The sequence below is a fragment of the Heptranchias perlo genome, chromosome 7, assembly GCF_035084215.1.
Source record: "Heptranchias perlo isolate sHepPer1 chromosome 7, sHepPer1.hap1, whole genome shotgun sequence".
Taxonomy (NCBI): Eukaryota; Metazoa; Chordata; class Chondrichthyes; order Hexanchiformes; family Hexanchidae; genus Heptranchias; species Heptranchias perlo.
In genome coordinates, this window is record NC_090331.1 from 74,176,943 (window position 1) to 74,188,966 (window position 12,024).

The 12,024-nt window shown below is 42.3% G+C and overlaps 1 protein-coding gene across 8 annotated transcripts in view; it reads right to left on the bottom strand.

Moving 5' to 3' along the window:
- Positions 1 to 12,024, bottom strand: part of carf (calcium responsive transcription factor) — a 68,054-nt gene that overhangs the window by 4,078 nt on the left and 51,952 nt on the right. For 7 of the 8 annotated variants that reach the window (XM_067987915.1, XM_067987911.1, XM_067987913.1 and 4 more), the window contains 2 exons: positions 10,188 to 10,318; positions 5,482 to 5,857 (listed from right to left, as the gene is read on the bottom strand). In XM_067987915.1, the coding sequence (XP_067844016.1) occupies positions 5,482 to 5,857; positions 10,188 to 10,318 (507 nt within the window). Of the gene's footprint in view, positions 1 to 4; positions 263 to 5,481; positions 5,858 to 10,187; positions 10,319 to 12,024 lie in introns of all 8 variants that reach the window. The other variant, XR_010963462.1, reaches the window with a different exon arrangement.

Sequence of the window (12,024 nt, forward strand, 5' to 3'; positions counted from 1 at the left end):
TTACTGTCTGTAGTGTGGTATCAGTCAGAATGTAACACTTAAAAACAGAAATATGCGATCTCAAGTATCACTTAGGCAACAATTTTCAAGGGTCTCGCATGAGGAAACTCTGGGTGAAATCAGCCAAGAAGTTACGGTGCATATCCTTCCATTGGATGCTGCTGAGAATTGTTGACAATGCAGTTAAAACAACTTCCTTTCACTTTACCCAGCACCTGGATTTGAATTCAAATGTGACAGAATGGATAAAGGTCTCTTCTCTCTAATGGCCATCAAGGAACATAAACAACATTGGCAATGTCAATTCAATCGCCTGTGTTATGAGTCCACAGCGCAGAAGAGCACAGTTAGATTACCTACTTTTGGTATAGTCTTTTTAATTCTTTGAATGAAGTTTAATTTCCACACAGGAGGATATTGGCTATTGTCTATGGCAGAAATTAAGTTTGCCATTTCCCCTTTACAAAAAATTGCACCTATGGTAATCCTACCCTGTTATACTGTAAAATAAGTCCAGCTCTAGGTCTCACACTCAGTTTTTTTTCACCCAGAGAAAGCAGAACACAACCTTGGAACCTGCAGAGTGCAAATACAATAACGATGCAAAATATCACACAATTAGGAATGCTGCCACATCAGACAGGAACATGAGAGTAGGCTGGGAAGGGGCTTTGTATGTGCAGGTTAAACTTCAATCAAAATATTCAGAAGACCATACTGAAGGTATTGTTTGAATATTCTTTCTCATTTGCTCAAACTCCAATCAGGGTCTGCTAGGCTGCATCTTCTGTTGAGGATTGCCTGATTAACTACTATAGAATCTTGTTTGCCTTAGAATGATTGCTGCTACTGAGAGTCAATTGGTAAAGACCCTTGAGGGGTGATGTGAGCTTGAACATCAGCACTCTGTACTGGTACTGAGCATAGTCGGTGTTGAACCTGGGGTACTCTGTGTGGGACTGTAATGTCTGATACCAATATGGAAGTATTTGGGGTTTAGGATGACTGCAACCAGTCAGTCGCCAAATTGCACTACCTCTCCCTCAGATGAACGAATTCAGGGCACTGAGGTCTATGGTTGATCAAATGCCTCCCTCAACCCCATATCTTTTGGAATCACAAAGTAACAGGAATAGAGCACTGAGTTTTCCTGACCTGGAGAAATATTTTTGATGGTTCCTGCAAACTGGTGGTATACTATTGGTGTCCTCTCCATTTGTGAGGCATGGTGATAGGTAGGCAAGTTTCAGTAGCATGGAGGTGTAGACAGTGGCCTTTCTTTTCCTGCAGTTCAAAATTCCAACTACGGCTTGGCTGACAGGAGGCAGCAAAATCAGCTTCAATGTATCCCTTACCAACACCTAATGATGGTGCTTTTTGAAGTTTTCCAGCATGGTCCTGATTGGTCTTCAAAGAGGCCGTTACCAAGACGGACAAATCCATCAGTTTTCATTACAAGTCAGCCATATGAAATAGATGTCCTGGCTCCCATGTTGAACAGATCATAGCCAAATGCTGGAGGAACTTGGTAATAAAGCCATTGTTGTCTATGTTGGCCTGGACTTTATTCCTGGCAATAAAAGGGATCTAGGTAATCACCAATTCACTTTGGGGGAGCTGTTTGTGAACAAACTTCACACATTTGGAGCATCCCTTGTGCAAAGTCATTCTGGTTTATTTTCAGGAAGTACTGGAGCTTTCCCCAGAATAGATGACTTGCCTTTCTTCATCTGGAAGTGAAAGACTATGAATTGGCAGGGAGTTGACAGTACAGGAATCCCTCAGAAACCTGGGGGATATGGTACAGCATGCTTGGTTTACCTATAGCTGCTTGGAGCAAGTTTTCCCAAAATCGTTGAATTAAAAGTAGGCTACAGATTCTTCATGGCGGTGCATGTGATAAGGAAAGGGGTTTGGGATGGTAGCGAATACCCCACAAAAGTATGGTCTGCCATATCTACAAGATTGGTGTGCCACTTATTAATTCTGAGTCTGCCCTAGTTATGAAGCAATTGGGATAATGCACTTTTTGAATCAAGAGCACAGTGAGCTTTGAGCCTATGTTCCAGCTGAGGTTTGTGTTAGATGGGGAAGGAGTCAGACCACCACGTCCTAGTTTGCCTTTCCCTTCTTGTCTTCCTCAGAAAAGAGAGAAGGGTCCACTTGAATGTCCAAAGTAGCTGATTGACTGAGAAAACTAAAGCCTGAGACATACCTAGCCTGGACAACACTAGAGCAAGTACCAGTGCTAATGGATTGTTACAGGGATTGAATAGTGGAGGAGTCTGAGCCTGTTTAACAAACCTGATATAATTTTATACATGGTATAAAATTATACATGGTATAAAATTTCTCATAATGATTGAAAACTTGATCATGAACAACTCTTCAAGAAAATCTCTAATTGGAGGCTCTTGGATGACAATTTGTTCTTTCTCTTACAAGCAGGTTACTGGTGATGGTGGACATGGTCTGTGACCAGAACTGCTTCTAGTGCAGGCTTATTGTCAGAATGACACCTGTTCTGGAGATGCATTGATTCCATCAGCCAGTACTAATGTTTGCACTGGTGGAAGCAAAGACACCCAAGCCAGTTGAAGACCAGGATCCTTTGGTCATTCTGACAGTGCCTGTGTGACCAAATCAAAAGCTGGAACCATCTGATGACCAATGCTGGAAGATGTTAGTGATACCTGGAGGCTCCCCCGCCCCCAATGTCTCCTTGCTTTCAAGATGAATCAGCTCAGAGTTTGGCATGACCAATGCATCTTCAAGTCTAGCAAGTGCTCCCTAAGCACACTTGATTCTCTATCAGGCCTGGAGGGAGATAACTGCTGGTTGGATCCAGGGTGTCATTGTAACTGTGTGATTCAAGGTTCAACATCTTAAAGACCAAGATCTCTTTTCAACAGACGAGTTGCTGATGCTGAGTTCTTCTACTGAGTTAAAAGCAAGCTACACATTGATAAGTTGTCCTTTGATGAAAGACATCAGAGACAAGTGTTGTTAGAGTTGGTCACTGGAAAATATTCATGGCATTTTATTTTAAGTTGTTGTAAGGATGTGGGTAATGCTGGCATTATTGCATTTATTGCCCATTCCTACTTGCACTGTGGCTTGCTAGGCCACCTCAGAGTGCATTAAGAGTCAACAACAGTGTGGGACTACAGTCATGCGTAGGCCAAACTGGGTAGGGGGACAGTCAAATCTTAAAACCAGCTACTGGCATGGATCGGTGACTGCACCTGGATTTGATGGTGGTCAGGTCAAAATCACAGCAAAATTCTTACTGGCACCATTTTGGGCTAAGAAAAACTTTTTCAAGCGATTTTCCTCTCAGCAAACCCGCGAGCCACTCGAGATAAGAACATAAGAAATAGGAGCAGAAGTAGGCCAGCTGGCCCCTTGAGCCTGCTCCGCCATTCAACAAGATCATGGCTGGTCTTCTACCTCAACGCCATTTTTCTACTCCATCCCCATATACCTTGATGCCTTTAATATCTAGAAATCTATCGATCTCTGTTTTGAATGTGTTCAATGACTGAGCCTTCACAGCCCTCTGGGGTAGTGAATTCCAAAGATTCACACCCTCTGACTGAAGAAATTTCTCCTCATCTCAGTCCTAAATGGCCTACCCTGTATTCTGAGACTGTGACCCCCGGTTCTAGATTCCCCATCCAGGGCAAACATTCTCCTTGCATCTACTCTGTGGAGCCCTGTAAGAATTTTGTATGTTTCAATGAGATCACCTCTCATTCTTCTAAACTCTAGAGAATATAGGCCTAGTCTACTCAATCTCTCCTCATACGACAATCCTGCCATACCAGGTATCAGTTTGTTGCACTTCGTTGCATTCCCTCTATGGCAAGCATATTCTCTCTTAGGTAAGGAGACCAAAATTGTACACAATACTCCAGCTACGGTCTCACCAAGACCCTATATAATTGCAGTAAGGTATCTTTACTCCTATAATCAAATCCTCCTGTAATAAAGGCCAACATACCATTTGCCTTCCTAATTGCTTGCTGCACCTGCATGTTAGCTTTTAGTGACTCATGTACAAGGACACCCAGGTCCCTTTGAACATAAACATTTCCCAATCTCTTACCATTCAAAAATACTCTGCATTCCTGTTTTTCCTACCAAAGTGGATAACTTCACATTTTTCCACAATATATTCCATCTGCCATGTTCTTGCCCACTCACTTAGCCTGTCTATATCCCCTTGAAGCCTCTTTGCATCCTCCTCACAACTCACATTCCCACCTAGTTTTGTGTCATTAGCAAACTTGGAAATATTACATTTAGTCCCCTCATCCAAATCATTGATATAGATTGTGAATAGCTGGGGCCCAAGCACCGATCCCTGCGGTACCCCACGAGTCAGTCTGACAACCTGAAAAAGACCCATTTATGCCTACTCTCTGTTTTCTGTCTGTTAACCAATTCTCAATCCATGCCAGTATATTACGCCCAATTCCACGTGCTCTAACTTTGTTCACCAACCTCCTGTGTGGGACCTTATCGAAAGCCTTCTGAAAATCCAAATACACCACATCCACTGGATGAAGATGAAGAACACTGAAACTAACTTTGTCTTTTGAGGCACAGAACAAAACTGCTGCCAAAGGGAAAGAAAGAACTGAAGATGCAGACTAAAGTCTGGCCTCTTATTCAGTATATCAGAGAACAATCAAGAATGTTATTTGTGCAATTTCTCTTGAAGACATAATGTTTGATTTCTTCACCTGCAATCCCCAAGTTGGTGAGGGCTAAATTTCTATTTTGTGTGGAGCTTGAAAAATGAGGAAGAATTGTGCAATCTTTCTTATATGCTACGTACATGATAGTGTGGGATAAAGCTACATTTGTAATATTGTGATATTACATTGTTCTACCAAAACTTAAATAGGCAGATACACATTTCCTCCCTCTTTATAGTATTGAGTGAAGACTAAACCTACAGATGTGACAGAGAACACTGTTTTTGTATAATTTCAAGACAAGAGTTCCCAAGATTTGGAAATTTATTTCAATGAGGTTAATTTGTCAGCTTGGCTGAATGGTAGCACTATCACCTCTGAGGCACAGGTTATGCGTTCAAGCCCCACTGCAGGACTTGAGCACATAATCCAATGCTGAAGGGAAAGGGCATTGTTGGAGGATGTGGTGTTAAACTGAGGCCCTGTTTGTCATTCAGATGGACATAAAAGATCCTAAGGCATGATTCAAAGAAGAGCAGGGAGTTCTCTTGGTGTTCTGCCCAACATTTAGCTCTCAACCAACTGCACCAAATCAGATTAACTGGTAATTTATCTCATTTGGTGCTTGTTGGACCTTGCTGTGAATAAATTGGCTGTGTTTGCCTACAATAGGTGAGAACAACCCCAAATTATGAATTCATTAAATCTAGGATATCTCTGAACAGATTTAAGAGTCAAGCAACAAGTTTCATTAACAAGTAAAAGTAACTGAACTTACTGACTATACAAGGTGAGGAGGCTTCCATGATCTGTACAGGGATGGTCTGCCCAGGTCCAAGCAAGATTTGGTGAACTCCTCCATCAAGGCCAGTGTCTCCACCGACAGGTGCTCCTACTGTTACCAGCTGCCCCATGCTGACCATATTTTGCTCAGATACTGACACACCGACCAAGGCTGAAGCTGCAGAGTCACACTCTGACAGTGAACTGCTGAGCTGCAGGAAGTGAGCTTGGCTGTAAACCTGCTGCTGCTGTGCAGTGGGGCTACTTGAATCCAGAACTGTAGACGGGCTACTGATGCCTGGTTGATGGGAATTTAATGTAACAACTGCTGTGGTTGTATCAGAAGTGAAAGCTGGTTGTAACTGTAAGCCCTTAGACAGAGAAAGAAAGAAAACAATTTGCAAACAGTAAATGACATTGTAAATAACTAATGCTTTGAGAGAAGTTCAACCTTCCACATCAAAATAGAAATTGCTAAAGCGAAAGAAAATCACCTGGAATACTGCCCCTTTAAGAACATTCTTGCCCTAGATTGGGGTTGAGTGAGGTAAGCTGGAACAGAATGCAATCCAATGAGCTGCTGATTGCACAACATGTAAAATTGGTTTCAGTTTCAGGTTAAACTGAAATGTCAAAATTCCTAAGCTTTGATGAAACCTCCTTTCTATATGTGCAGCAGCTGAAAGGAAGGACCAAAACCTGATAACTATCAAACCAAAGAAATGATAACAGATAGAATGTTCTCCATCCTGGGAAACAATAGATATAAGTCTGCTGTTTTTGCAACAGGAGAAAAAGATCACATCAAGGATGATCTTCAGCAGAATAGGGAAAAGTCATCTGACCATCCAAAGCATTAATTTTCTCAAAGTGAGTGCCAGTTGCCTCGATGGCTCAATGGGTAAATGCACCATCTGATGTGGTACTAAGCCATACGGACCAGAAGGTCATAGAATCATAGAAAATTTATGGCACAGAAGGTGGCCATTCAGCCCATCGTGTTCACCCCAGCCGAAAATGAGCCACCCAGCCTAATCCCACTTTCCAGTACTTGGTCCATAGCCTTGTAGGTCACGACACTTCAGGTGCACGTCCAGGTACTTTTTAAATGAGTTTAGGGTTTCTGCCTCCACCACCCTTTCAGGCGGTGAGTTCCTGAACTCTACTACCCTCTGGGTGAAAACATTTTTCCTCAGCTCCCCTCTAATCCTTCTGCCAATCATTTTAAATCTATGCCCCCTGGTTATTGACTTCTCTGCTTAGGGAAATAGGTTCTTCCTATCAACTCTATCTAGGCCCCTCATAATTTTGTACACCTCAATTAAATCACCCCTCAGCCTCCTCTGTTCCAAAGCGAACAACCTCAGCTTATACAATCTTCATAGCTAAAATTTTCCAGTCCTGGCAGCATCCTCATAAATCTCCTCTGTACCCTCTCTAGTGCAATTACATCCTTCCTGTAATGTTGTGACCAGAACTGTACACAGTACTCAAGCTGTGGCCTAACCAGTGTTTTATACAGTTCCAGCATAACCTCCCTGCTCTTATATTCTATGCCTCAGTTAATAAAGGAAAGTATTCCATGTGCCTTCTTAACCACCTTATCTACCTGAACTGCTATGTTCAGGGATCTGTGGACATGCACTCCGAGGTCCCTCACTTCCTCTACACCAATCAGTATCCTCCCATTTATTGTGTACTCCCTTGCCTTGTTTGCCCTCCCCAAATGCATTACCTCACACTTTTCCAGATTGAATTCCATTTGCCACTTTTCTGCCCACCTGACCATTCCATTGATATCTTCCTGCAGTCTACAGCTTTCCTCCTCACTATCAACCACACGACCAATTTTTGTATCATCTGCAAACTTCTTGATCATGCTTCCTACATTTAAGTCCAAATCATTAATATACATCACAAAAAGCAAGGGACCTAGTACTGAGCCCTGCGGACCCAACTGGATACACCCTTCCAATCACCATTACCCTTTGCTTCCTGCCATTGAGCTAATTTTGGATCCAACTTGCCACTTTCCCTTGGATCCCATGAGCTTGTCAAAAGCCTTGCTAAAATCCATGTAGACTACATCAAATGCACTACCCTCATCCACCCTCCTTGTTAACTCCTCAAAAAATTCAATCAAGTTAGTCAGACACGACCTTCCCTTAACAAATCCGTGCTGACTGTCCTTGATTACTCCGTGCCTTTTTAAGTGACGCTTTATCCTGTCCCTCAGAATTGATTCCAATAATTTGCCCACCACCGAGGTTAGACTGACTGGCCTGTAATTACTCGGTCTATCCCTCGCTCTCTTTTTAAAAATGGTACAATGTTAGCAGTCCTCCAATCATCCGGCACCACACCTGTATCCAGTGAGAATTAGAAAATGATGGTCAGAGCCTCCGCTATTTCCTCCCTTGCTTCTTTTAACAGCCTGGGATACATTTCATCCGGCCCTGGTGATTTATCTACTTTCAAAAATGTTAATCCCCTTAATACTTCCTCTCACTAAGTTTATCCCATCCAATATTTCACACTCCTCCTCAACTACAACGTCTGCATCGTCTCTCTCTTTTGTGAAGACAGACGCAAAGTGTTCATTAAGAACCATACCAACATCTTCCACCTCCACACATAGGTTACCTTTTTGGTCTCTGCCTTAGTTATCCTCTTGCTCTTTATGTATTTATAAAACATCTTTGGGTTTTCCTTGATTTTACTTGCCTGTATTTTTTCATGCCTTCTCTTTGCTTTTCTAATTTCCTTTTTACTTTCACCCCTGCACTTTTATACTCCTCTCGGCTTTCTGTAGTATTGAGCTCTCGGTGTCTGACATAAGCTTTCCTTTACTGCCTTATCGTATCCTGTATGCTCCTTGACATCCAGGGGGCTCCAGATTTGGCAGCCCCACCCTTTTTCTTTGTGGGAACATGTTTACTCTGCACCCCTTGAATCCCTCCCACTGCTGACACTGATTTAACCTTCAAGTAGCTGTTTCCAGTCCACTTTTGCTAAATCACTACTTAGCTTAGTAAAATTGGCCTTTCCCCAATTGAGAACTTTAACTCCTATTCTATCTTTGTCCTTTTCCATAACTATTCTAAAACTAACTGAATTATGATCACTACCACCACAATGCTCCCCTGCTGATACTCCTTACACCTGCCAAGCCTCATTTCCTAAAACTAAATCCAGAACTGCCCCCTCTCTTGTTGGGCTTGCTACATACTGGATAAAAAAGTTCTCCTGAATGCAATTTAAGAACTTTGCTCCCTCTATACCCTTCACACTGTTTGTGTCCCAGTTAACATTAGGGTAGTTGAAATCCCCTACTATTTTGCACTTCTCTGAAATTTGCCTATATATTTGCTCTTCTATCTCCCTCTGACTGTTTGGGGTCTGTTCAATTTGCATTCTATGCTGAGTTAGTTGATCTAATTCCAGGCAGCATTTGGAGTGCTACAATTGGTCTCAGCACCTCTGGTTACAGTGGGAGAAAAAAAAAATCAATCAAGACTTCCATTCCTGATTGCTATTCAATTACCCCTGCTGGAAAGTGTGCATGTGGACATCAGCTGAAAACAGCATTGGGCTTCGCAGTGATGTAATCCATGGTTCAATAACCTGCCGATGGTTTCGGTAGAATGACCACTTGGATATCGGCCGGCTGCTGGAATTATGGATCTATAAGAGTCAAAATCTTGGAGAGGAAGGGAGGGAAAAAGGAACAGTGTCGCAGTTGATTTTCCCTCCTTGGATGATGGCAACTCATTTGCATGTGGAGGTTGAATGAAAGAGGAAGAATTGGAGCTGTACTGATGTCTAACACACAAGTGTACAAAGAATTGACACATTAAAGTCACAGTATTATGTTCTTACAGACATTTTAAAAGATGTGGGCATCTCCAATGCAACTGTTTAGTGGTTGGTCAATAGATAAGCGCTAGCATTCTTGAACACTGACAATCACTCACACACACACACCCCAACTTGCATTTATATAGTGCCTTTAATGTGGTAAAACATCCCAAAGCGTCTCACAGGAACGTAATCAGACAAAAATTGACACCAAGCCAAAGAAGGAGACATTAGGACAGGTAACCAAATGTTTGGTAAAAAAGGTAGGTTTTAAATAGCATCTCAGAGGAGGAGCAGTGAAGGGGTTTGGAGAGGGAATTCCAGAGCTCAGGGCCGAGATGACTGAAAGCATGCTCGCCAATGGTGGAGCGAAAGAAGTGGGGGATATACAAGAGGCCTGAGTTGAAGAAACACAGAGTTCTCGAAGGGTTGTAGGAGGTTAGAGAGATAGGGAGGGGCAATGCCATGGAGGGAACTGAACACGAGGATGAGAAAATTAAAATTGAGGCGTTGGTGGACCGGGAACCAATGTAGGTCAGCAAGCACAGGTGTGATGGGTGAACAGGACTTGGTGTGAGTTAAGATATGGACGGCAGAGTTCTGGATGAGTTCAAGTTTACGGAGCATTGGAATAGTTGAGTCAGGAGGGAACAAAAGCATGGACGTGGGTTTCAGCAGCAGATGGACTCAAGCATTAGGATACTAATAATGAATTCTGAAAGTAAATTTGAATGGCAGAACTTCTAATGAGGGAAGGGAGAGTTATTGGAAGAACGTAAATCAACACGTTCAGGAAAAGTGGAGATCTAGGTTTCCTTTAGTAGAACAACACATTGATCTGACCTGTAATTGTGCAAAAAGCTTTGGTTGCAGTGAGGAGTGTGAAGATGGAAGCCGAGTTGCCTCTGGAGATAGTGTATCTGCCATCTGGGCTGACTCCACCTTTGTGATGATTGAATCAGCTGTGGTACTCTCTGCGAATTGACAACACTCATATGTGAAATATGCATAATATCCTTACTAATTAAAATTTTTAAATGTGACTGTTTAACCTCCAAGTTTTCTCCAAACTGGCTGGTCATTGCCATGTAAACATCCTCCAGGTCGCAGAGTAGATCAAGGCAACCTAGTCCACAAACTTCTTCATATTTATTGCAACCACCACTACAGGGAGTCTCGCCAAAGACATGGTGAGAGGCCGCGAGAGCTACTGCCTCTCATCATCCCCAAGGAACACTGAGACACAATCTGCTCTGGAGCTGATATAAGTTATGCAGCACGTTGCTACGGGGACCTGGGTGACGGGCAGCACTCACAATTAAAATGTAATGAACTGGGAGGTGAGCATTCTGCAGTAACACTACAGGGAAAAATTCCCAATCAGTTTTAATAAAGGCAATCTGAGGGCATGCATTTTGTGCACACTTTCTTAAATGACATCATGAAGTTCCACTCTAGCAATACTCTGGATGCAGATGTGACGGAAGCAGAGTTTCATTAATCCTTCAACAGTAAAAATATTATATATTTGTCTATTACATATTTGTTTCATATGGTCTCTGCCAGACAAAATATTGTGAATTTAAGCAGGATTTCAGTTAGCTATGTTCTTAAAAAAGTTCCTTTGTCTTTGTGGAGGAAAAAGACAATATATAAATATTGTCTACAATATAATGTAGGGATGTCTACATTTCTACAGAAGCTGAATGAGTTCTGTTTGTATTGGGGAGGGAAGACAATATATGAATACTGTTTAGGGCTACCTACATTTCTACAGGAAATATTGGCTTCTTACAGAAAAATGATTAAACGCATACACAAGTTAATTGCACCAGAAATTCCTTCATGTTTTTAAGATGGCATCAGAATAATTCAATCACTTCCTATATAGAAGGAAAGAATAAGAATGGAAGAGGTACTCCAGGCTTCGCTAGGATTCCCCATTCTTTGTTTCCTCTTGCATGGTAAGCCAACCTATAGTCTCCTCACACACCTAATGGTTAGCTTTAATAGTTTCACACATAGAGGTGCGTTGTCTGCCTATCCTCTGCTAGAGAATGTACAGCACTGCGATAATGTGAACAATGAAAGAAAGAATTTGCATTTATCTAAGCATCTTTCCCGACCTCAGGATGTCCCAAAGTGCTTTACAGCCAATGAAGTACTTTTGAAGTGTAGTCACTTGTAATGTGGGAAAAGCGACAGCCAATTTGTGCACAACAAGGTCCCACAAACTGCAATGAGATAATGACCAGATAATCTGTTGGTTAAGGGAATATCGTTGAGGACATCGGGGAGACCCTCCCCTGCTCTTCTTCGAATAGTGCCATGGCATCTTTTACATCCACCCAAGAGGGCAAACAGGGCCTCGGTTTAACATCTCATCTGAAAGATGGCACATCCGACAGTGCAGCATTCCCTTTTTACTGCATTGAATTGGCAGCCTAGATTATGCCCTCAAGCCTCAGAGTGGGACTTGAACCCACAACCTTCTGACTCAGAGGCGAGAGTGCTACCACTGAGTCAAGACTGTTAAAGAAAATAACCTATTAAATGGAGAAACTAAAAAAAAGTGCTAGTTGATCTCAATGGTCATTCCTCTTTCCTATCCTTGCTATATTCTTACACCTTAACCAAAGGCTAGAGAGTTGGCACAGTCAACTCTTGCTTCACAATAGTT